The sequence below is a fragment of the Rhinatrema bivittatum genome, chromosome 4, assembly GCF_901001135.1.
Source record: "Rhinatrema bivittatum chromosome 4, aRhiBiv1.1, whole genome shotgun sequence".
NCBI classification, from domain to species: domain Eukaryota; kingdom Metazoa; phylum Chordata; class Amphibia; order Gymnophiona; family Rhinatrematidae; genus Rhinatrema; species Rhinatrema bivittatum.
This window is the reverse complement of record NC_042618.1, coordinates 441,411,035-441,437,763: the sequence shown is the minus strand read 5'-3', so window position 1 is coordinate 441,437,763 and position 26,729 is coordinate 441,411,035. Positions and strand designations below refer to the sequence as shown.

At 45.0% G+C, this 26,729-nt stretch overlaps 1 protein-coding gene and 1 long non-coding RNA gene across 2 annotated transcripts in view; one reads left to right on the top strand and one right to left on the bottom strand.

Annotated features, from left to right (window-relative positions):
- Positions 1-21,105, top strand: part of LOC115091331 — a 99,742-nt gene extending 78,637 nt beyond the window's left edge. Inside the window, exon 4 of the long non-coding RNA XR_003856675.1 lies at positions 20,558-21,105. This is a non-coding gene — a long non-coding RNA (uncharacterized LOC115091331). The remainder of the gene's footprint in view (positions 1-20,557) is intronic.
- Positions 18,052-26,729, bottom strand: part of LTA4H (leukotriene A4 hydrolase) — an 88,431-nt gene continuing 79,753 nt past the window's right edge. Inside the window, exons 17-19 of the mRNA XM_029601565.1 lie at positions 24,079-24,161; positions 22,202-22,306; positions 18,052-18,444 (exon numbers count right to left, since the gene is read on the bottom strand). Coding sequence (XP_029457425.1) covers positions 18,306-18,444; positions 22,202-22,306; positions 24,079-24,161 — 327 coding nt within the window. The 3' untranslated portion in view covers positions 18,052-18,305. The remainder of the gene's footprint in view (positions 18,445-22,201; positions 22,307-24,078; positions 24,162-26,729) is intronic.

The window sequence follows — 26,729 nt, the reverse complement described above, 5'->3', positions numbered from 1 at the left end:
TCTCCTGCAACTCAAAATGCCAAACCCAAAAGCACACTGCTCCTCATGCACAGCCTGCTTTTTTAATCCAGACAAGCCTCTGTAAAAGTACCTACAGGGATGGTCTGCAAACTACACAATCCCTCCCTACAAAAATTCTAACCTAAATTCCACCTGGGGAAATAGCTAGTGGAGACCTAGGACATTTTACATATTCATGAAGACAGACAACAGCTGCCTATTATAATCATGTGCTAAATAAAGTGAGACATAATACCCACTTTAGATAGATTTTTTAAAAAGGTAATTGAATTATGGATTATAAGAAAGATGTGCTCATTGAGTTGAAGCCATGCCTCTTGGCTCTGTTGCTCACAAGTTTTGAACTTGCGCTGATTCATCCCTTTTCTGTGTGTGTGTTTTTGCGTCTGGGAAACATGAGAGGCTCCAATACCGGCAGTGGCCATAAGGTGTCAGTGTTCCCAGACATATGGAAAGTGAATATTTCTATTATGGATTATTATTATTATTATCTACGAACCACCATCACCACACACAGCAGTTTAGACACGCAGACACTATAAAAAGAGACAAGTTAAATAAAATGGAACTGATTCTGAACATGACAAGCAATGCCTAGCAGTACAGAAGGCTTTGCTGCTCAAGAGAAGAACTGTGGTTGCCATGTGTGCACATGGAGATGTACAATTAAAGGTCCACCTAAGGGAAAATAAATCAAAGAAAAGCATCAGTAATATGGAAGACACCTACTAATGGCAACTTGTGCACCTACCTCTATTTCTGATAAACATCAACACAGCAGCATCTACAGCTACATAGATTTCTTGTAGCAAGAAGGCCTAGCTTGGAGAAATTTTCACAACATTTAAATACTAATAAATCCTCAGGAATGAACTTCAACTCAGTAGGAAAAAGAAGAATCTTAATGATTTTGTTAATGTGTGTTTACCTATACATTTATCGTAAGTAGAGCTAGGGTGGCGCTTATAGCGTAATTGCAAAGAACTCAGTTTCCAAGCACTATGGTCACCTTGACCAGCCCTGAGCAGGCTTTAAAAAAGGACACATACCAGAAGACCTCAGAAGCAATACTAAAGAGCTTTCTACAACTTTGCAAGCAAGCAACCCACGTCATAAGCCAGAAGGACGCCGCTGATAAGCACCTGCCCCCTTTGACTGTTGCCAGGTTCTCAAGAGGAATAACCAGACATGACTGGCTACATACAAAGACACACTGAAGGACAGCCAAAGGTGATTAGCAGGCTAAAGACTGTTGCTTATCTCCAATAAAGCCACTATTGCAAATATCCTGTGTCCGCCTGCTGTAGGGGCCCTCGGACCTGACAGCTTCAGAGGAAGTGTATGTGAGAATGGAAAAATGTGGGTATAGTGTACATGAGATAGTGGAGAAAGTTTGTGCATACCCTCTAGCCCCAACTAATCCATGAGTTGGGGCTATATTTGAATCAAAAGTTCCCAGGTATGAAGAGCCAGGAATATTTTTATCCTTATTTCATTTAATTATTGGGCATTATTTTGTGTTTGCTGATTTGAAATATTTTATTAGTGTTTGGGACATTTAAAAAACATTTTATACAGTGTTTTTAATTATTGGATATTCTATTCATCAGCTGCTTTGAAGTATTTATTCTTTTTATTTATTTATTCCTTGGATTTTTTAAATATTATTATGATTGATGTTTTATATTTCTTGATTTAATTGATGTTTTATGAAAAATAGTAATATTTATCTTTCCATTGTTGGACTGGTTTGTTGCAGTTTCCAGTTTGGTTTTTGTCTGTACATTTCTGTTTGTACTTTATGGTCTCTTCTATTCTGTATTTAGTGATTTTCTGTCTGTGTTCTGCATATGTTATCAAGATGAGGTATTCTGCTAGCGTGCAATTTCTGTATAGAGTTCTATAGCAACCTGGCTTGTTCTATTTTTCCAGTAGGAGGTTATTGATGTTTGCCAGCACTCAAACAGTAATAATCCTACCTATGAAAAGGGAACAAGGCTACAAGTTAGTGCTGTTTTGATATGGGAGGTTTACTATATTGTAATTGTAATTCAGTTTGCTTATGGCTTTCTGAAGGCCAAGCCCACTCCTAATACATCTAATGTCATATGGGTTCTAAGTGTATTTTTTGCAGGGGTTTGTGTTTGGCTCCACAGCAGTAGTAGCCTACTGGTTAGAGCAGTGGGCTACAAACCAGGGAAACCAGGATTTAATCCCACTGCTGCTCCTTGTGACCTTGGGCGAGTTTCTTTACTCTCTGTTGCCTCAGGTACAAAATTTGGGACTAATTCACTACGGCTTTTCTCCTATTCTGTGTCTATGGGAAAAATGATTAGTGAATCAGGCCCTTGGATTGTAAGCTCCTCTGAAGATATGGAAATACGTACAGAGCCTGAATGTAATCTGCTTTGAAGTGCCAAAAAGCTGAATATAAAAAAAATAAAAATTAAAAAAGCAGTGCATATAAATATAATATACATGTTGTGATATTTTTACCTCAGAAGACTGTACTTAGAATGTGCTTTTTCATGTAAAATCTATTATAATAATTGCATAATTTTTTACATGTGTGTGTGTGGGGAGGGCTGGTCTAAAGGAGGTGCAAGGCTATAAAGTTCCCCTATAACACCTAATACCCTTGCACCAACCCTGTCTCCTCTGGCTCCACATGGGAATGTGGATTCCATATGCGGCTGTGCTACTTTCGGTTGGAGGCTCTCTCCAGTCTTTATCCAGGGCTTAATTTTCTTTTTTTTTTTAAGACCAGGGAACAGCATGGATTACTTCTGGCCCCCTTCTCCTGAAGCAGGTAGCCAAATCAGAGCTTTGGGAACCAAAAAAGTAGCAGACTGGGTAGCACAGTGTCAATGGGAATGCGCTGGCGTGGTGATGCTGGTGGTGGGGGGGCAATGTGGAGACGAGCAACAGGCTGAGAAAGGAAGAAGGTGAGTCTGGAGGAAGTGTCTGTGCAGTGTCGGTGAGGCTGAGCCTGAGAGGGCTGAGCTCTGAGAGGGCAGCTGCCTGTGGAACCAGCGAGGCTCCTGGAGAATGGGGTTTTGAGAAGGTTTGGGAATGGGAAAGGGAGGGAGCTGCTGCAGGCTGGGGAAGGATTGGCAGCAAGCAAGAACTTTACATTATGATGCAGCAGTGCAGGGGTGGGGGGCACTCGCTGTGAGAGCACATGAGCAGCAGCACAACAGCAGAGCGTATGTGTGTGTGTCTGAGGGAGAGCGTGAATGCGTGTTTTTGTGGCAGCGAGACACCCACACACATACTTTGTGACAGAGAGAGAGAGAGTGTGGTTGTCTCTCTCTTTGATACAAAGACATACACTCGCTCTCAAAATCAAAGATACACCCCCACACACAGAGTGAGAGTGCGTGTCTTTGGTCTGACCTAGTATGGCAATTTCTTATGTTCTTAAGAGTGTGTTTGTGTCAGTGCGCACGTGCCAATAAAGTTTCCTCAATCTGAAAACCTGTCTGTGTGCCAGAGTGTGGCTGAGAGTATGTGTGTGTGTGCCAGATACTGGATGGCAGCGTGGTTGTCTCCTGAGTTGGCAGCTGGTTCAAGGGCTGATTGGTAAACAAGAGACTTAAACACCAGACCAGGAATCCAGGACATATATATGAGAGATGTAACTAAATTTGTGGAGGACTCAACCGACTAAATAAAAGGAAGGGGAACTGCAGCTCAGTTTGCTCAGCCCTAGTCTAGGGTGTGCTGTACTTCTTAGTTACTTAGGGAAAATGTGAAATTTATTTTGGAGATATTTTTTGGCTCAGTTCTGGCCAGGCTCCAGGTCACATGATGCACCTCTCAAGGGATGACGTGGCTTGCTTTTGGGAGCTATTGAAGCATGTGCTGTAGAGAAGGCACATGAGGGACTGAGACGGCTATCCCGTGGGCTGGTTTTGAAAAACATTGCCCCGGGCTGATAATTTGCTGCAATCTGCTCCTGCCCATGTCTACCTCTCTCCAATAATGTGGCTGGCCCTGCTGATAGAAATAGCTGCAGGAAGCATTACACTAATAATGATAGCCGGGGTGTGGCATCCCTCCCCGCCTGGAACTCCAGGTGCCCACCAGTCGTGCCCACCACTTGTTTTGGCCTGTCTTTACTGCCAATCCCCAGCTGGGGGCTATGGGTATCAGCTCCACTGCAATGTATGCACTCTGAGTCCGCGCAGCAGATAGTCATTCTTGTGTGACGGTTTGGGACTCCCTTCTCGCACCAACTGTGAATGTTGCCTTCACTGCAACCCCAGTTCCAGGCACCCCAAGCAGCGGTCTGACTGCACAAAGCACTGCTGCTGAGCTATCGGTTTGGCCCTCAAGCCTTTTTTTTTTTTTTTTTTAAGAGTTTCTTTTTTTTTCACCAGATAATAGAAACATAGAAATGACGGCAGAAGACCAAATGGCCCATCCAGTCTGCCCAGCAAGCTTCACACATTTTTTCTCTCATACTTATCTGTTTCTCTTAGCTCTTGGTTCTATTTCCCTTCCACCCCCACCTTTAGTGTAGAGAGCAGTGATGGAGCTGCATCCAAGTGAAATATCTAGCTTGATTCGTTAGGGGTAGTAGCCGCCGCAATAAGCAAGCTACACCCATGCTTATTTGTTTTACCCAGACTATGTTATACAGCCCTTATTGGTTGTTTTTCTTCTCCCCTGCCGTTGAAGCAGGGAGCTATGCTGGATATGCGTGAAGTATCAGTCTTCTCCCATGCTGTTGAAGCAGAGAGCCATGCTGGATGTGCATCGAAAGTGAAGTATCAGGCACATTTGGTTTGGGGTAGTAACCGCCGTAACAAGCCAGCTACTCCCCGCTTTGTGAGTGCGAACCCTCTTTTCTTCTCCCCTGCCGTTGAAGCAGAGAAAAATAAAACAATGCCTTATCTTATAATAATGCTAAAAGTCCTTGGTTATATTATGGGTTAAGGATGTTGACTACTGTTCTACTTTTTTCCTTTCAAAGTAATTCTCATTGTTAAACTAATAATCAACTGATAAATTTTAAAATATTGCACCTAGCACTCTGATTACAATAATTATAAGATGATAAAAAAAAATCTTAATTACAAGCTGAGAAATCCTATTGATTGAACTTTGCTTTTTCAGCTAAAGATAAAAGTGTAATGGCATCGCCAAGGATCAAAGTGCATCAGTCTTTTGCAGTTTGCAGTATAAAATAATCATCATCTGGCACCATTAAATCCTATTTACATTCTTCAGATATTAATGATCCCAGAAGGAAGCTTCTTTGCATGCTTTCCCTTCCAACTCTGTCCAAAAACATAAACCTGTTTGGCATTACCAACAATGGGATATGAGTGAAAATAACTGGTCTTACAGTGAATGGGTTTTAACCATTGGTGTGGTTTCCAGAACTCTTTCTAAGGTTAATGAGCATTTTATTATACTTGGGCTACGGAATACTGAGTCAGATGTTTTGTGAGAGCCCCTGATTTATGGATGTGCAGCTCAGCAGGGTGAATTTCCATTCTTTTCAATTGTCTCCAGGTCATGCTGCTGCTTTTGTTCTTTTTTTTAAATTTAAATGGATTATATACAGCTTCTTAATGGTACTAATTGCTTTTTGTAACAATCCTCCATGCAGTCCCTACTGTTATGAGCACAGACGGGTGCTTGAGAGCGTGAGCACCTGTGCCACAACACGACCTACACAACCCCAGAGCTGGCTGAGGTCCATGCCACTGGCTTGTGAACGCATCCGGGCACAGGCTGGCTGAATCAGGAATACTTTGGCTTGGAAACAGGAACACGCTTGACTTGGCATAGGTACATGTGGATGTGTAACATGCAGCAGGAACCGAGACCCAGCAATGCAATGCTGGTTTCTGGGGTAGCCCTCCAGCCACTCGAAAGGCCTTTGGACTGCTGCTTGGAAGCGGTTTGAGTGCGATGACAGATGGAGGCTGAGGACTCTGGAACAAGACGAATGCTCAGGACTTGGAACAAGATGAAGGTTCTGAGAGAGAACGGTGCCGCAGCTCGCCCTACACAACCCTGGGGCTGGTCGTGGACCACGCCTATAGGGGCACAGGCGCTGGACTCAAGGACTAGGAATAAGGGGGAAGTTGGAACAAGAACTCTGAAAACCAGGGACAGGATTCAGGAACTTGGACTCAGACTTCAGACTCAGGAACTGCTGCAGCACACTGAGCCGACAATTTCAATGTATTATCCATTCTGACACCTAGATCTTTTTTTCCTAGTTGGTCACTCTTAATATGGAACCTAACATTGTGCCCAATCTTCCAGTCTTGCGAAGTCCTCCTGCAATTTATCACATTAAGCAGATTGTGATAAATTGCAGGAAGGCCTTGTGAGACTGGATGATTAGGCATCAAAATGGCAGATGAGATTTAATGTGGATAAGTGCAAGGTGATGCATATAGAGAAAAATAACCCTTGCTGTAGTTACACAATTTTAGGGTCCATATTAGGAGCTACCATCCAGTAAAAAGATCTAGGAGTCATAGTGGATAATACATTAAAATCATCAGCTTTGTGTGCTGCGGCAGTTAAAAAGCAAACAACGTTAGGAATTATAAGGAAGGAAATGGTGAATAAAATGGAAAATATCATGCTGCCTCTGTATTGCTCCATGGTGAGACCGCACCTTGAGTACTGTGTATAATTCTTGTCACCACATCTCAAAAAAGATATAGTTGCACTGGAGAAGGTACAGAGAAGAGCGACCAAAATGATAAAGGTGATGGAATGGCTCCCCTATGAGGAAAGGCTAAAGAGTTTAGAGTTGTTCAGCTTGGAGAAGAGATGGCTGATGGGGGAATATGATAGAGGTCTATAAAATCATGAGAAGTCTAGAACAGGTAAATGTGAATTATTTATTCACTTTTTCAGATAAGGACTTGAGGGCACGCCATGAAGTTAGCAAGTAGCACATTGAAAACAAATCGGAGAAAATTCTTTTTCACTCAACGCACAATTAAGCTCTGGAATTTGTTACCAGAGGATGTGATTATTGCACTTAGTGTAGATGGGTTTTAAAAGGTTTGGATAAGTTCTTGTAGGAGAAATCCATTAACTGCTATTAATCAAGTTGACTTAGGGAATATCCACCGCTATTACTGGCATTAGTAGCATGGGATCTACTTAATGTTTGGGTACTTCTGGGTACTTGTAACTTGGATTGGCTACTATTGGAAACAGGATGCTGGGCTTGATGGACCCTTGGTCTGATCCAGTATGGCAACTTCTTATGTTTTTAACTCGGAACTCAGATTCTGATTCAGGAACTTCAAACTGAGATTCAGGAACTAGGAAGGACTTTCCAAGACCTGAATCAGCAACAAAGACTCTGAAGGCTCTAGATGGGATGAAGGCTGGAACCAGGAATCAGGAACCAGGCAAAGGCCTGGATTCAGGAATGAGTCGAAGACGTTGATTCAGGAACAAGGCGAAATGACCACAGGAACCAGGAGATCAGGATCATGGAACAGGAAACTGGAGGACCTTGAAAGTGCTAACAGACCTTTGCAAAGACAGGAGCAAAGATTGAAGAGCCCTTTTATAGGGCTGGCAGGACATTTTCATTGGTAGGCAGCAGAGCTTTGGCATACATGCATGCCTAAAGAGGCCGCTGACAGGAGCTACGGCATGGATGCAGCTGGCCACGTTCTGGGCTGCAAGGATGGCAGAAGTGGAATCCAATGATGTGGCTCACCGACATCTCCCCTGCCGCAGGGAGCAGCTGCCAGGCTCGGACGGAGTTAGGCCAACAGCGTTTCTCTGCCGCATGGCTCGGCGATGGCAGCAAAGGATGGCAGCACTGAAGGCCACACAGCAGGAAGCAGAGGTGATGTCGCATATTTGCAGTGCTCCAAGGCTGCGCAGGAGACAAGCGGCAAGACCTGCCAGGCGACATCAGGAGGAGCAGTGGGTGAGTGAGGCTGCTTGCGGGGCTTTCCCGTGACTGGAATCGCAACACCTATGCTCTACAAATCAAGAGGCACATTATCAAGACACCAAGAGCCTGATTCCCAAAGGCCTTTCTACTCTGCCATATCTTCAGGAAAAGGCTTTGATGAGTCAGGGCACCTATGCCCACTTCACATCAAACAAAGTCAATTCAGGATTGAACTCTGCATGAAACAGCAATTTGACATAGGAGGACAATTAGAACTATACCCCAACATAGGATGTACAGCAAGAAGCATCTATAATTGGAGCAGCTACGGCTGAGGAGCTACAAGGCCTCATCTTTAGGAACGGTGAGCAATCATGTCAGATAGGGACCGGGCTGCATTCTGATATTTTTATGCTGGCCAGTGGGACATAATCCTCTCTCTCTCTCTCTCTGTTCAGCACACTGTCACCGAATTTCTTTGTCTGACTTCAGTCCCTCTATGATACGAAGGTCCTTGTAGGGCTGTCATCTTCTTATGCTCTCCCACTGATGAGTACATGTTTTTCTCTTTACTAAGGGTTGGCCCTCTTTCATTAACAAAACGACTAATCTGTGAACATGACACACACACAGACACAAACACTGAAAGAACTGCAAGGAAACAAAAGGTAAAACCATTTTGTCTATGTCCAAGGCTGAAATCTATAAGAATTGATTTAAAACAACAAGGCATCGACCAATCTTTTGGCCAAAGCAATACAGACACCATGGGGGGAAAGGAACGGAAGAGAGCCACCTCTCAAAAGTGGAATCTATTCAGAGGAGTCGCTTCGGCCAAATTCAGGACTTCAAAACATTTCCAGCAGAATATTCTTGAACTTTGGGAAATAAAACTGCTCAAAGCTTTTGCTAAAAGAACTGCAGCTCAGAGGCCCTGCATATCTCGGGAAAGGTGGATAAAGCTCCTGTAGTGGATTTTTAAGATCAGTCCCTGCTCTGAAGAAACACATAGTACATCAGCTTCGTTACAATCTGCATGTCCTCCTTTAGGCATGGAGATTTGCCCTCCTGGTTACTACATTCTCTCCCAACTTCCTTCTACGCCAGCAAAGACGCTTCTATGAAAAGAGAACCCAGGTGATTCCAAAAGTGTACACAGCAACGCCATTTCAGTGCATTTGGCTTTGGATAAAGCACATGAGGACACCCTTTAAACACAGACCAACCACATCCTATAATTTATTTACTGCATCAGGACATTCACAAGTTAATCACATGCTGGGGCACGTTGAGCCGCCACAGGACACCAGGGATGTCTTCTCAAGGTATGTGGGAGGTCCAGGGATTGGGCCACTAGACTACCAGAGATGTATTTTTACCTAAGGAGGGAGGGATGGGGGGTGCCACTATACACCAGGGTCTTGAGCTATGGAAAGGAGGCTTGGGGGAGCATTGGAAGCTTTCGGAGAGGAACCAGGAGGGTTAGAAATGGGAGAATTGATAATTTTGGAAAAAGGAAGGGTTTGGGAAGGAGACAGGGGATCACCATGCCATTAATGTTTATATTTTTTAAACTTTAGGGCTTGCTGGGCTGCATCTAGAGGCTGCGGGAGGGGGGGGGGCAGGGGGGGTGGAGGGTAGGTAGGAGTCTTTCAATATCCACCCAAGGGGGGATTTTTTCACTTGGGAGGGGTTGTTTCTTTGGGCTGCGTTGCCCTTTAAATTTTGTTGCTACCATCGCTACCATCCCAACGTTCTCACAGCAAAATATTTAGACCTCGTTTTTCGTTAAAATAACCCGGCTTCCCTATTTTTGAGAAGTAGTGTTATTTCATTAGCTTAGGATTACCTATGCATTAGCTGCTCTGCATGCAAAGCAGCTGATTGCAATAGGGGGCAGATTTTTTAACAAAATATCGATATATTGTTGCAATATGAGTATAGCCTGAGATAAAGTGTTTAATGTGTAATAAATTGTGTTTCATGCATTATAGCCTTATTGTGGCTTGGCAAATGTTTGTACCCGAGTCAGTGGAGAGTGAAGTGACTTGCCCAAGGTCACAAGTAGCATCAATGGGAGGATCTGAACCCTGGGTTCCCTGGTCCTAAGGCCCCTGCTCTAATCACAAGGTCACTTCTCCACTCCACATATGATCTAAGAACCAGGTTAACTTGCAAGGCTTAGTTACCTTGAAAACCAGACCTAGCAGAGAAACCATCTTCTAGAGAATTTTGTCAACCCCCTCCCTTTGGATGAAATTGAAAAAGGATAAGAATCCCGTTGCTAAAACCGTAGACAACAGAAGAAGAGTTGTTTCCAGATTACCTTTACTGAGAAAATGCAGATGTAGAACAGGCACAAGGGAAGAGGGCAGAGCGATCCTGAGCAGTACAAAGCAATCTAATGTGCAAAATCTTACAAACAGAAGAATGAAAAAATATGAAGGAAGCTTCAACGGTGAAGGAAAACTATAAGATCTCAACTCAAAGAAGAAGCTTTTAAAACATGTCTAGAACTGGATGGTACCTTAAGAGTCCATGACTTGCATGTGTATATGAGTGAGTAATGTAATACAGGAGCTCTGGGGGTATGGTGGTGGAAGAGGGGTGCTGTGTATGAGGGGAGGGAGCTGATTGAAAGGGTGCATGTAGGGGCTATGGGGTGTCTATGTGGGCGGCTGTGTGTCAGAGCGTTGGAGGGGGTGTGTGTGTCTGTAGGGGGGGAGGGGGGATGGTTCTCCCAGACCCCACTGGCAGATCCTCTTCTTCTTTGGCTGGTGGGTGCCTGGAGAAATCCTTCCAGTGGAAGGCCTGGCGCTACCGCGTGTGCACACCTGTGCAATTGTACAGGGCAGCGGCGATGAAAGTGTCTCAATAAAAAAAAAAAAAAAGAGAGGCCTGGGAGGTCACCAGTGGAGCCCATCCCACTGGTGGCCAAAGAAATAAGAAAGGCCCAGGGAGATTTCCGGGGGACCCCCATCCCACCAGCAGCTGAAGAAAGAAGAAAGGCCTGGGAGGTCGCCGGTGGATCCCGTCCCACTGACAACTGAAGAAAGAGTAGGCCCGGGAGGCCACCAGTGGACCCCATCCCGCCAGTGGGGAAAGAAAGAAGAGGACCTCATTAGGAGGGAGCCCGTTTTCCTGCCTCTCCCATTGTGCCGGTCCCACGGGATTCAAAGGACACGTGTGGCTAGCACCTGCCGTACGCCGATCTCGGGACGCAAAGTGCTATTCCTGCGAGTTTTGAGCAGCACAGCAGATGCGTCCCGAGGATCTCCGGCGCCCAGGAGCCAATGCATTTGTGTTGCGCCCCCCTCCCCACAAATCTTCCTTTTAAAAATGCTTAAGGGCAAGAAAATCACATTAATAGGAAACTCAGAAAAGAAATGAACTGCCCGACCGCTGTGAACAGCCTATGGGGCAAAAGCTTCCCTGCCTGCAGACAGGCTGCCCCGTCCCTCGGTGGTACTGCAAGCAAACAAAAACAGCCTCTGCTAAAGAATGAGACCGAGAGGCAAGGACTGTGATGTAAAACGCATAAATCCTTCCAAAATGTCCATTTCTGACCATCAGGAGGAAAAATGGAAAATGTGTCCTTTTCTCCAGACCTGCCCACGTCACTGCAGCCTCACTACAGCACACTGCCCGTCCCCTCACCAAATACAGAATAACTGACCACAAATTAGAAAGAGAAACCCCTGCATGCAGTATAACACCAGAGAAATAGAAACAATTGCATTTTCCCTGAACTGTAAAAAGATAGAAATATTCACACGCACATTTCCCAAAAATAACAGAGAAACTAAAAAATTCTTTCCACTTCCCATCTCAGATAAACAGCAGCAATAGCACTCTCACTGTCCTTCCCTCCCAGGCTCCAGCAGTATTTTCTCCTCAATCCCCTCTCCTCTCCCAGCCAGTCTCATATGCAGTGCAATAATGCAAAAACAGAAACATCACCATACCTCATAAAATAAAACCAAGAAAATCCATCATAGTATTAAACCATACTAATAAAACACAATGGGGTCATATTCAGCCGCTGAGCGGCTAATTAAGTCAACCAGATACACCTTTCCGGAAAAATGGAAATATGTCCTTTTCTCCAGACCTGCACATATCACTGCAGCCTCACTATACAGCACACTGCCCGGGAAAGCCCAGTTAAGCTTTTTAAAATAGCAGCTTAGCCATTTACATGGATAGCTTTTCAGTTATCTGTCTAAATGGCTTTCGATTATCAACCCCAATAAAGATAAACCAACTTTAAACATTTCCCAAAAATCAACTAAATATTTCAAAACAGCAGACATATTGCACCCAATAATTAAAACTAATAAGGATAAAAAAAAGTTCCCCTCGCCATACCTGGGAACGTTTTATTTCCAGTCACCCTTAGATTGTCCTGGATTGGTGAGGGGGGAGGGGGCAGGAGAGGAGGGAACATGCAGACTTTCTCCTCTCTTTTTCTCTCTCATATACACACACATACGCAAATCCTTCTCATTCTCCTCTTCCACTTTCTCACTCCTCCTTCCCCCCTTTCTTTTCACTCACCTCTCAAGACAGGGCCAGTGCTTCCATGAGGCAAACTAGACGGTCACCTAGAGCACCAAGATTCTGTGGGCGGCAAAATACCGGCAGTGTGAGGTCCAGGGGGGCGCTGACCCGAGACAATACTGCCAAAGAAGGGAGTGCAGTTCTGGAGTCATTGATGTGGGTAGGAGAGAGCACTGGGCTGGAGCTGCCACTAATAGATAATTTGAGTGTGTGTGTGTGTGAAAATAACCAAACGTTTGCCTAGGGCACCAAAATAGGCTTGCACCAGCCTTGTCTCAAGTCACTTAACCCCTTTCCCTCATTATCACCTCCCTTCTTTCCCAGTCACTTACTCTGCTCCCTCTCACTCACCCTCTTGGAAACTATTCTCAAGATCAAAATTGTAGCACATATAGAAAGGCATGGCTTAATGGAACACAGTCAACCTGGATTTACCCAAGGGAAGTCTTGCCTAACAAATCGGCTTCATTTTTTTGAAGGGGTTAATAAACATGTGGACAAAGGTGAACTGGTAAATGTAGTGTATTTGGATTTTCAGAAGGCGTTTGACAAAGTCCCTCATGAGAGGCTTCTAAGAAAACTAAAAAGTCATGGGATAGGAGGTGATGTCCTTTCGTGGATTACAAGCTGGTTAAAAGACAGGAAACAGAGAGTAGGATTAAATGGTCAATTTTCTCAGTGGAAAAGGGTAAACAGTGGAGTGCTCAGGGATCTGTACTAATCCCCACATTATTTCAAACATCATGCAATGGTCCAAACCACAAACATAAATACTCAGACAAACCACAAACATAAATACTCAGACAAACCTTTTCCGTAGGAAAAAAATCAGCAGAACCAGGGGTCACGATTTGAAGCTCCAGGGAGGAAGATTCAGAACCAATGTTAGGAAGTATTTCTTCATGGAGAGGGTGGTGGATGCCTGGAATGCCCTTCCGGAGGATGTGGTGAAGACCAGAACTGTGAAGGACTTCAAAGGGGCGTGGGATAAACACTGTGGATCCATAAAGTCAAGAGGCCGCCAATGAAGAGTGGGTGACTCGCCAGAATGATGGCTACTGCCTGGAGACCATACCCTTATTCAATAAACATACACATGCTTACTGTGACTCCAACATCGTTCTAGCTTCAACAGCAAGAGGAAATGTGGAATAAAGGATCTGCACTCACAAAGGGGGGAGTAGCTGGCTTGTTACGGCGGTTACTACCCCAAACCAAATAAGCCTGTTACTTCAATTTCTATGCATATACAGCATAGTTCTCTGCTTCAACGGCAGGGGAGAAGAAAAAACTGATACTACACACATCCAGCAGAGCTCTCTGCTTCAAGGCAGGGGAGAAGAAAAAAGGGTTCACACTCACAAAGCGGGGAGTAGCTGGCTTGTTACGGCGGTTACTACCCCAAACCAAATGTGCCTGATACTTCACTTTCGATGCATATCCAGCATGGCTCTCTGCTTCAACAGCATGGGAGAAGAATAAACTGATACTTCAAGCATATCCAGCATAGCTCCCTGCTTCAACGGCAGGGGAGAAGAAAAACAACCAATAAGGGCTGTATAACATAGTCTGAGTAAAACAAATAAGCATGGGTGTAGCTTGCGTATTGCGGCGGTTACTACCCCTAACTAATCAAGTTAGATATTTCACTTGGATGCAGCTCCTTCACTGCTTTCTACATTAATGGTGGGGGTGGAAGGGAAATAGAACCAAGAGCTAAGAGAAACAGATAAGTATGAGAGAAAAAAGTGTGTGAAGCTTGCTGGGCAGACTGGATGGGCCGTTTGGTCTTCTTCTGCCGTCATTTCTATGTTTCTATAAAACATATATTTCACAGAACTGACTACATAATGCATGCATTCATTCATTCCTCAACTTGGACCGGTGCTTTTCAATATATATATATATAAATGATCTGGAAAGGAATATGACGAGTGAGGTTATCAAATTTGCAGATGATACAAAATTATTCAGAGTAGTTAAATCACAAGCAGACTGTGATACATTACAGGAGGACCTTGCAAGACTGGAAGATTGGGCATCCAAAAGGCAGATGAAATTTAATGTGGACAAGTGCAAGGTGTTGCATATAGGGAAAAATAACCCTTGCTGTAGTTACCCGATGTTAGGTTCCATATTAGGAGCTACCACCCAGGAAAAAGTTCTAGGCATCATAGTGGATAATACTTTAAAATTGTCGGCTCAGTGTGCTGCAGCAGTCAAAAAAGCAAATAGAATGTTAGGAATTATTAGGAAGGGAACAGTTAATAGAACAGAAAATGTCATAATGCCTCTATATCGCTCCATGGTGAGACCGCACCTTGAATACTGTGTACAATTCTGGTCACCGCATCTCAAAAAAGATATAGTTGCGATGGAGAAGGTACAGAGAAGGGCAACCAAAATTATAAAGGGGATGGAACAGCTCCCCTATGAGGAAAGACTGAAGAGGTTAGGGCTGTTCAGCTTGGAGAAGAGACGGCTGAGGGGGGATATGATAGAGGTCTTTAAGATCATGAGAGGTCTTGAACGAGTAGATGTGACTCTGTTATTTACACTTTCGAATAATAGAAGGACTAGGGGGCATTCCATGAAGTTAGCAAGTACCACATTTAAGACTAATCGGAGAAAATTCTTTTTCACTCAATGCACAATAAAGCTCTGGAATTTGTTGCCAGAGGATGTGATTAGTGCAGTTAGTGTAGCTGGGTTCAAAAAAGGTTTGGATAAGTTCTTGGAGGACAAGTCCATTAACGGCTATTAATCAAGTTTACTTAGGGAATAGCCACTGCTATTAATTGCATCAGTAGCATGGGATCTTCTTAGTGTTTGGGTAATTGCCAGGTTCTTGTGGCCTGGTTTGGCCTCTTTTGGAAACAGGATGCTGGGCTTGATGGACCCTTGGTCTGACCCAGCATGGAAATTTCTTATGTTCTTCCCTTCCCTCTTAGTCATTCACCCCTCCCTCCTCTCACTTACCACTTTTCCCCTTCCCTTCCCTCCCCTCTCTCCCCACTTCATCTTCCCATCCATCACACTCAACCCCTTTCCTTTCCTCACTCATATACCTTTCCATCCCTCTCAATCAGAACCTGCCAAATGTCTCACCCCCACTGGGGTCCTAGTCTTCTTATTATTATTATTGGCCAGTTGCCTAGCTCCCTCTCTCTTATGCATATGCTCTCACACATATGCAAACTACACGGGTTCTCGCACACAGACATATACTCTCTCATTCGCAAAGGCTTTCGCACACACGCAAGCTCCCTCATATGCACAGCCTCTCACACACATGCACGCACCCTCTCTTACACACAGGTTCTCACACACATGCATGCTCCCTATTGCAAAGGCTCTCACACACAGAGACTCCCTCTCATACACATGTTCCCTGTCACTTATGTACACATGCTCACACAAACCCTCTTTCTCTCATATGCACAGTCTGTTACACACATGCAAGCTCCCTCTCTTATACACAGATGCTTTCACTCACATACCCACAAGCTCCTTCTCTTTCAAACACACACTCAGACTCCCTCTCACCCGGACCTCTCCGTCTAATGGAATCAAAGGAGGAAGGTGGGGATGTCTTGTAGCCTCCTTCTCACTTAGGCCATTGCGTGGCCTTTTCTTGATTTTGACTGCTGGTGGGTAGAGGTGCATTGTGCATCCCACAGCTTCTTCTTGATTTCAGCCGCTGGCCAATTGGGGTGTACCAGTGACCTGCTGGACCTCTTCTTCGGCTGCCGCAAAATGCAGTTTGCAGCAGTCTTGAGCCTTTCTTTCTTCACAGCTCAATAGCCACCGGACGCCCTATGCGCACAGAGCTAACGCCCCTGCTCCACCTTAAGCACATGGTCTGACGGCACACTCTTCATCTTCCTTCTGCGTGGGACCCAGCCAGGTGATGTTTTTATCCAGGCCTGCTTCTGCAGCAGAGCCCAAAGTTTTCAGGAGGGTTCCTGGGTACTGAAAAATAAATACAAAAAAAGGCCTTCAGGTGTACCCTGCAGCCTGGCAAATAGGGCCCTGGGGGCGCCCCCCCCCCCCCTTGATATGCCACTGCAACACAGGGCTGGCTCAGGAGGAGCAGAAGCATAGGCTTCCCCCTCTGCTCCCGATGGGAAGCCTGACTGCATGCCTGCTTGAGAGTGGGGTGTGAATATGAATGGGAGCCTACTTGAGTTGTGTGTGAGCCTTCCCCTCTACTCCCTCATTAATCCACAACAATCGCAGAGCATCTGGAAATAAAAAGTTCCCAGGTATGGAGAGAGGAATGTTTTTATCCTTATTTGTTCTAATCGTTACTTGAATGTGTCTGCTGTTTTGAAACATTTTATTGATGTTTGAAATATTTTGGTTATTCTATGTAACTGGTTTGAAATATTCTTTTGTTTGTTTATGAATATGGTTTTACTATTGGCTGGCTTGTTGTGGGTTCCAGTTCAGTTCTTCTCTGCATGTTTCTATTTATACTTTCTGATCTATTTATTCTATATTTGGTCAGGGTCTGTCTGTATTCTGCATGTGTGACCAAGGTTAAACATTTTGCTGGCATGTAGTTTTCTGTGTAGGAATTGATAGCAGACTGATTTGTTTTGTTTCCCCTAATAGGAGATGTATTGGTGTTCTAGGGCCTAGTGTAATATGTGCAGTGCTGCCTTTTCATAGATAAGGTTGCTCCTGTTTGAGTGCAGGCAGTTAGGGTTGTTTTGGTATGGGAGGTTTACAATATTGTAATGGTAATTCTGTTTATTCATGGCTTTCTGAGGGCCAAACCCACACCGAACACGCATTACAAAAGTTTTAATTCCATGTGAATTCCAAGTATCTTTTTTGCTGAGTTTTCACCACAGCAGTGCATGTAAATATAATAAGCATGTTGTGATATTTTTGCCTCAGAAGACTGTACTTTTGCATATTCTTTTTTCATGTAAAATCTGTTATAAATGCATAATTTAATTGTGTGTCTGTGGAGTGTGTGGGGATGGCATGTGTGCAAGGCTATAGGTTTTGCCAAGGGTACCTAATCCCCTTCCACTGCCCATAGGTTCTGGGGGGGGTGGGGGGAGCAGGACATGTGTCAGTTATTAAAAATATAGATTGCTGGAGGGAGCTGGGCTTTTTTTTTTTTTTTTTTTGACAGGCCTGGGACAGAGACTGAATGAATCAGGGCGGGCGCAGCGCAGTAATCATTAGTGCAGGGCAGCAAAAAAGTTAGCACAGGCACTTAACGTTTACTGTTTGTCACAGACAAACAAAGCAAAAATATTTTTTTTTCCTCTATAATACATGCCAAGGTATAGCACAAGAGAATAATCACTTGGAGGCCAATTATCAAACTGCCCATGGCCCTGCACGTTGATTTTAAAGGGAAACTCCCTGCGGATTCTCTCGTAAATTTGGTGGCAGGCCGGTGCTATAGGCAGTCGTCCTCCCCCCCTGTACACTGCAGGTGCAAAGTACATGGGGTAAAGCAGGTGCAGGGATTTCAAACAATACCCTGCCTCCACCCTCCCAGGAGTAACTGTGTCGTTCTGATGGCAGGAATTCACACAACAGAGGCAACGTCTCCCTTCATAACTTTATTTGGAAATTAAAAGAAAAAAAATAGACTTACAAAATCCCAAATTCGGCACTTATCTGGATTCCAATTTTGCATTGGCCTGGGAGGTACAAAAATCTGATTTTTATGATGTCGGGTTACAGAGAGGCATAAAACTTTCTGGTTTCCTCACGCACGCATGGGGTCTGATCTTGGGACAGCGAGCACATCTGTAGGCTGTCAGTGGCAGCCGGGGTCCGGAAGGTTTGGCGTGGAGAGTTAGAACGAGGTGCTGTGGGCTGGCTCCACCTTCAGGTCTTTGCCCACCAGCATGGCCGACACCGGATGCATGAAGGGCCTGTGGCGCAGAAAGGTGCGGACAGCTTCATCTCGAGCCTTGTCAAAGTTATACAGCTCCCTGCGAGGGGGTGGGGAGAAAAAGAGAGGTTGTAAAGAGTCGCTTGCTTACGTCAGGCAACACCCGCTGGTCTAGAAATACTCTCTGTCATCAGCCGCTCTGCTAGAGAAAGGAAGGAGCATTAGCATCGGTCTTTAGCACGTGGACGCTGTCGTACCTGGGCACAATCCGGAAATACCAGCGTTTTTATTTTGTTATTGAAAACCCTGAGTGACAGTTGGCCTCTCTCACTCCTTGGGGGCAGAGTGCAAGGGTTTGAGTTCCCGTTATAGCAAGGCAGGGGTAGATAACAGAAAATGAAGGACTTGAAGATTCGTTGATGGTACTGTCTTTACCGCATTAAGGAAGCATTCACAGAAAAAAAACCAACCCCAAAACCTTACATGTTTAGTTTAATGGACCTCCTGCAGAGGTCTAAAGAAAGCAACAGTACTACAGCCAAGCTTTTGACAGGCCCTGAAGCCAAAAAAAAAAAAAGGATGAAAAGGGTTAAGACAGATGAGGTCCACAAGGAAGGCTTTAGTTTTAAGGCTTGTGCAGGATGTTAGGAGACAGGAAGAGGCTGTCCAGGAGGCTGATGGGACCAGCAGCGCTAAACTAACCTCAGCTTGGCTTATTGCCACCGCTTTAGCGCACATTTTGGACGAGCTAAAATGACTTTCGGCGTAGGAAGGAGTTTCAGCGTACCCCAGACGTGCTGAAAAAGTGCATTCATGTTAGTGCTCACTCCACGGATATGGAATTACTTCAATGCAGGAGAGAGCGCTAAAACTTAGCTCACACTTCTCTCATTTCTAATGCTAAAACTTTACTTTAACCTTCTGAGGTAAAAAGTGTTAAACTTCCATTTCCTTCTATGGGAAGTAAGGGGGAAACCTTAAGGCTGGCTTCATAGGTGTGTGTTTTGTTTACCCCTGGAGTTTGCAGTAATTTTCAAAGTGAATTGAAAAAGAGAGCGTTCAGCATTAAGAACAGTCCAAGTATGAGTGTAAAGAATCAGTCTTGGGAAGTGTGCATACGCTGGGAATGATGACTGTTAGGGATAAGGTGGGAGCTGGGGTGATTTTATAGGTCTATTTATGTTTCCCCCTTTATAAAACGACTCTGTAAAATGCGCATGACAGTTTAATAGTATATGGTATTTGCTGAGTGAAATAACTGCAAATGTTACTCAGTCTTATTGTGTGTAGTTTACAATATGTTATGTTTTGTTCTGAAAGTTTCTATCTTGGGATGTGCTGTTTCAGAATTAAAATTATATTGAAAACCTCTTAAAGAAAAGTTCATGCAGACTTTTCCATGACAAAAACCAAAAGCATACTTTAAAAAAGACCTTCAAAATTATGCTCAGAGCCCCAGATACTGCGAGTAAAAGTATATGCCTAAGAGACCGATGGATGTACTCTTACCTGCACACAAGGAAGGCAATTTTTGGAAAGCCCATTCCTGCAGGCTCAACACTGTTTTAGCCCAGAAATGGCTTTCAAAATGACCCTCCCTCTGGAAGTACAATCAGCCGTCCAATGATGCATATTCTCCAAGTTGGGGACCCCTTTACACAAGATCCCCAGTTCGGGACCTCCAGACCCGGGCTCTAACTCTGAAGCCAAAGTACCTGAAAGACCCACCTAATCCACCACCTACTTATCGATCCTACCCTCCCCCCACAGGTGAATGGTCATCATTTTAGTTACTATAGAGGAAGAGAAGACGAGCTACACTACAGGAAAAGTGTATGGGGGACCTCTAGAGGGGTCTGGGGAGTGAATTAGTGGGTGGAGGTACTGGGACTCTCTGGCTCAGGGCTCCCAGGCTAGACCAGAGATCCCCAAATGCTATTTTTAAAACAATGGTTAGAGCTGTGAGTTAGAAACTAAACTTCCAGCTCTAACCACTGAAATAAAAAAATGGTAGTAAAGTTAGAGCACTTTTTAACCTTACAAATGATTTTTAGTGTACATTTATTTTTAAACTACCGAGTAATTTCCATGCAATTAGCCTGCTGCATCGGTAATTAAGATCAATTGAATGTGGTAATAAAGAAAATGGGTGCCCAACTTTTAACGCATTTTTTTTTTTTTTTTTACTGCTGTTTTATTACATCGGCCTCCAGATGCGGACGGGGCGAGCGGGGAATCAATTCTAGCAGCAGGGTTACAAAAAATCAAACTGGGAACGGGAGGAAGAGAGCCTGGGAAGAGCCTGAACAGAAAGCGGAAGGAGAAGCGAGGACCAGGATGCATAGACAGACGTAGTGGGGAGAGAAGAAGCAGGTGCCAAGCACTAATGCATCGGTCTCGGCTGTGGAGAAAAGTCTTGGTGGTCGGTGCTTACACGCGGCCGACGTACCATTGCATTGTTACGGAAAAGTGCACCCAGTACTTCTCAATGGAAGACACAACTGAGCGATAGATCGCTAATAGAGAAAATGACGTATCCATTGTGCGAGAACAGATGTGGGAATACATACATAGAGAGATTGGACCTCCTGTGCTTAAATGTCAAGTTATCACGAGATGTACTGGCTTTATCTTACTTACTAGATAACTTGTATGTTTCATAGGGTATTGCTGTGTGTATGGTCTGCTAAATAAAAAGTTAAAAAAAAAAAGAAATGCAACTGTCAAGATAAAGGTACAGTATATAAAGACTGCAGTACCACTTCGAGTGCAAGTGTCATATTTGTATGTTACTGGTTACAGGTTATTTTTCATGATTTCAGTTTGCTTGCTAGACGCTGGACATAAGCAGGCCAAGTGCTATCTTCCGATTCGGTGTCTCCTTTGGTGCTCCTCAGGGACTGGCTCTCTTGGCTGCAGCCTTTAGCTCCTCGCATTATTCACTTAAGACATCCCAGTGAGCGAGCAGCCATATCTCCTCATTGAAAGGGGTGGTGGGTGCGTGGAATGGCCTCCCAAGAAGGGGGGAGAAACTAAACAGTAACTGAATTCAAGAGGGCCTGGAAAAAGCACAGAGGATCCCTAATTCTGTCTGTGAAATAGTGATTGGGGAAAGTCAGAAAGCAGCTGGGGTCTCCGGCATTTCACCAGGAATGAAACTGGGCAGACTGGATAGGCCTTACAGGGCTCATCTGCCACCCTATCCCGTGTTGCCATGATCAGTGGTCTCCACTTTACCAGTCTGTTCTCCAGGTCCCAGTTACCTGTGTCTTCTCTCTCTGAACTGGCTACTCCCATCTGCCAAATAGTGCTCCTAGCCTATAATCAGGGAATGTTCATTAGAACAGGGAGGGAGAGCTCCAGTCCTCGAGTGCCACAAACAGGTCAGGCTTTCAGGATATAGACAATTAATATGGATGCATGCAAATCTATCTCATGCATATTCATTGTGGCTATCCTGAAAGTCTGGCCTGTTTGTGGCACTCGAGGACTGGAGTTCGCCATCCCTGCATTAGAAACACCGCAGGGAGCAGGTGGATGGGGTCAGCTCGTACACGAGGTAACTCTTCCTAGAATGCACAAGTCTGCTTTTTAACAAGCCTAGCACACTTTATGTCTCCATGACCTGCATATGTGCATTACAGTTCCTCTGGTTGAATGTGTTTTGCATGCGTGGGCTTTGATTGACTGGGTGGAGAGGGGATGTGACAGACGGATAGACAAAAGCAAAAAACCGTGAACACCTTTTTCACTGCATAAAATGTGCTAAAAGTACCAAGACCACAGTTCTGAAAAATCAAATTTAAATCAAATTGATATGTATCATGTAAAACCATAAACTAGGGGTGATCTCTTACCTAAAGAGAGGGCGGGTGAACTTCAGCCGGCCTTGCTCCGTGGCCATTTTCAGAGCAAGAGGGATGGCTTCTTCCCACCTGCAGCGAATGCAGAGCCGCAGCCACCTGAAAGAGGACATTGGCTCATCAGCCCCGCCCTTCCTGCAGAGACCCCTCCCAGCAGCCCCCTTTATTTTTGGGTGGCTTTTTTTTTTTTTTTTAAAGTGAAAAAACAAACAAACAAAAACCCCCAACTTATAAGGAGGTCATGACCATCCGTCTCTCTATTTCTACATTTATTTTTTCAAATTTGATTGGTCGCTTTACCAAAAAGCTGCCCACAGCGACATACAATAAAATTATATAAAATTAAAAAAAAAAAAATCTCTCTCTCTATAAAAACAAAATTATCACACTAAATATCTAATCACTAATGGGGAGGGTAATGATCAAACAGCCTGCAGAGTGGGGCATGGCACAAGCAGACTTTATTGGTAGATTTTCAAAGTGAGCTCACATGCTTTTCTTCACTTTGAAGATCCTCTGCTCATTGGCCAAATGGGTGCACACCTTCACGCACGTATCCTGGGTGTGATGCTTGCAAGCAGGCTCTTTCAAATAAAAAAAAAAATATGCGTGAAAGTGCCAACTCCGCCCCCTTGGAACACCTCTGCGCAATTGAAATAAAACCACGCAGGAAAACGCACTCGGCCCTAAGCTGTTTTAGCACCGCCATTTGCAAGTGTAAAAATCAGCAGAAATTCACTGAAGAATCACCCCCATGACAAAATGAGGCCGCCCGTGACCCCCACCTCAGCAGATGCACCAAACAATGGACTGCGATGAAAGCTTAGACACGAGAGGTGTGCACCAATACGAGCTGAAAGTGATGCAAAGGGCAAAATGGAAGAGATAAGGAAGCGAGTCTGTCTTGACATTGGATCTGTTCCGCCTTCGCCGTGCTTTTGGACTCCAAGTCTCCCTCTCTCTCTCTCGCTCTCCTTGAAGGTGCACAGCACTGCTGCGTGGGGGGGGGGGGGGGGGGGGGGCTGCGGTGGCTGCCAGCATCTTTAGCAGAGAGCAAAGATACCAGACTCACTGCGCCTGCCGGACGACAGTGGCGGCCCCTGCCCGTGCAGCCCAGGAGGGGAGGGAAGCTGCGGTGGAGGCAAACTCGGGCCACTAGGGATGACAGACACGGACTAAGGCGCTATGGTGACTGCCTTGGGACAACTGATAGTGTAGGAAGCGGCCCGTGTGACACCCCCTCCCCCCCCCCAAGGAAGGGTGCAAGGTGCTTGAGAGTCGGATTTGGGTTGCATGGGCTGCAGCACTGCCATAGTCTCACAGGTAGGAAGGGGTAACGGCGCACACTGCTGGGCTCTAGCTGAGGTCTGAGGGGGCAGCAAGGGAACAGTGCTGAGGTCGGACTAGGGAACAGGAGGAACAGGAAGAGAGAGTGATGCGTGGGGGACATTAGCGTTAGGAGTGCATCAGGACAGTCATAGGGCTGCATGATATGGGTAGATAAAGGACGCTTCTGGAAAGGTCTGTTCTTGTTTAAAACATTCTTGATTTCTGGTGAACATTATTTCTTAAAAGCATGGATGCTTCATCTCTGATTGCAGCAGTGTTCCAGGAACGACAGCACCTGGCCAGGGGTAGTAACAGGTTTCACCCCATCTAGGGGTTAATTTACACCGGTGTAAGGCCTCCTAATATCAAACGGCTCCCATCTGGTACACTCGAAAGACGCACTGTGCATTAGGGGCACAGTTAGGAATTACTCTTCAGTATTTATTTAGTTAACAGTGACTAGGTTTTATCAAAGTGTACGAAAGGAAAAAAACAAAACAAATGTTTATCTTTCTTCACCCAGAGTTCAGGAGGGAACATACCTGGCCCGGATTTCGGAATTTTTGACGGCGTTGAAGTTGTACACTTCTTGCATTCTTTTCACATGGCTCACAGGAAGCGGTTCCTACAACAAAAGCAAAGAAAAATAAAAGCCAGCCCTCCCCACACACACACATTTTAATATGCAATGGACAGAGAAGAAAAAGTTCACTTGTGCTCTGAAGTTCCAAGAGTACGTAATGGATCAAAACCACAAGCTGCAAGAGAAAACAGAACCCACCCGGGCGATGGGAGGTTAGGGTCGGAGACTCACGCAGGAATTTGATGCCGCCTACATTTCTTGAGCTCAGTCACATGTCGTCCACGGCCACTGAGCTTCTGCACATAAGACAAGGTTCCCACTCCCAGGGAGAATTAAGTTTGTAAACCGTTGTGATGGCGAAACCGAACGACGGTATATAAAACACGATAAATAAAATAAATAAATAAATAACTAACTAACAATTTTGTATGCCTGCTTCTGAACTACAATGGGGCAGTGATAGCCTCATAGCTATTTTCAGGCAAGTACTGACAGAGCTTATCAAAGATGAGCTGGCTGGCCGGGACATGCCAGATACATTGGCAGGGCTTATCAGTTTGGCTGTATGTCCGGACCTTAGATTTCAAGAAAGGGCTTGAAAGAAGGGCTTAGCCAGTGTCCCATCTATCTTGCCCCCCCTTTCCAGCACCCAGTGGTTTCCAAGTCATCTCCTAAGTCGAGGCCAATTCAAGAGCAGCCCATGCAAATAGACCGCCTCAAGTTGTCCATGTAGGAGAAACATAGGCGGCGCAGCCTCAGCTTCTGCTATATTGTGCAGCCTCAGGGCATTTCACAAGTCATTGCCCGGCCAAGCTGGAAAACTCCAGGACCTAAGTCTGGTGGGAGAGGCCACCCTAGATCTATCATATACCTCTCCACAAATTCTAGTACCAGTATGGCTCTCATTTGGGTACACCCTTGTGGATACCCAAGCCTTCCTTAATACCAGTGCTAGAGGCAGCTTCATCCATGACTCCTCGGTCCTTCACTATGGGATCTCAACAGTTCCCTTGGAAAATCTGCTCACAATCTTGTCGGTTCACAGAGAACCCTTGCCAGGACATGTCACAAGAGCCACCATTCACTCACTATACAGACAGGTATCCTGCACAGAGACCAGATCAGTTTATATATCTTGTCCAAAGCGGTCAATTAAGTCATTTTAGGCCTACCTTGGTTTATGTTGCATAAACCCTGCATCGATTGGGGCACGCTACAAATCGCCAAATGGAGCTCCCGCTGCCATGAGCAATGTCTCGTTAAGATCTTGCCCATTTTGCACCTTGCCCAGACCGTTACCCCAGAACTTCCAGGTCTGCCACTGCAGTATGCTGAGTACACAAATGTCTTTAGCAAACAGCAGGTGGAGATCCTGCCACCACATCACACCTAAGACTGTCCCATTGATTTGCTCCCAGGAAAGTACCATCCAGTGGTAGAGTTTATCTGCTTTCCATGCCCAAAACAGAGGCTATGTCCAAATATATTAAAGAGAACCTGGACAGAGGGTTCATTTGCCCCCTTTCATCACCTGCCAGAGCTGGCTTCTTTTTCATGGGGGAAAAAAACCCCCCAAAAAACGACATTTTACTATGCTCTTGTAGACTACCGAGGGCTCAATGCCTTTACCAAGAAAAACAGATATCCTCTCTTACTTCTCGCAGAACTCTTTGGCTGCATCAGAGGGGCACAGATATTTACCAAGCTTGACCTGCAGGGAGCATACAACCTGATTAGGATCCTTGAGGGAGACAAATGGAAGACTGCTTTTAACATCAGAGATGGGCACTATGAATTTCTGGTGATGCCCCTTCAGGTTATCCAATGCCCCAACAGTCTTTCAGTTTATGGTTAATGAGATATTTCAGGACCTGTTCTATTCTCATGTGATGGTGTATTTGGACAATATTCTATATTCTCAAAATCCTTGCAAGAACATCAAGGTCATGTAACGCAAGTTTTCCAGAGGCTCCATGAGCATCATCTATATGCAAAATTGTAAAAATGTACTTTTGAACAGGAGGGAATAACTCCCATTCCTTGGCTACATCATTTCTCGGCAAGGCCTATGCATGGACCTGGACAATCTGAAAGCCATCCAGGATTGGCTTCAGCCTGTGGGCCTCAAAGCTTTACAGCGCTTCCTTGGATTTGCTATTCTATGCTGGCTGAACCTCTCATCGCCCTCACTAAAAAGGGGTTTGATACCAAGAATTGAACCAACAGTACCATTCAAGCATTTCAACGCCTTAAGGAGGAGTTCACCTGTGACCCATGCCTGCACACCCAGACCACTCCAAGCCATTCATACTGGAGGTAGATGCTACTACCCTTAGGGTGGGGGCTGTCTTCTTACAGCATAACCATGGCAAACTCGTGACCTTCTCCTATTTCTCTAAAAAATGAACTCCAGCAGAGAGAAATTACACTATTTGAGATCGCGAGCTGCTAGCCGTGATGCTAGCTTTAGATGAGTGGCGACATCTGTTGGAAGGGGCCAGACACCGGATGACCATTTACATGAACCACAAAAATTTGGGACAACTGGAGCAAGCACGACTTGAACCCCCAGCAAGCCCACTGGTCACTATTTTTCAACCGGTTTAACTT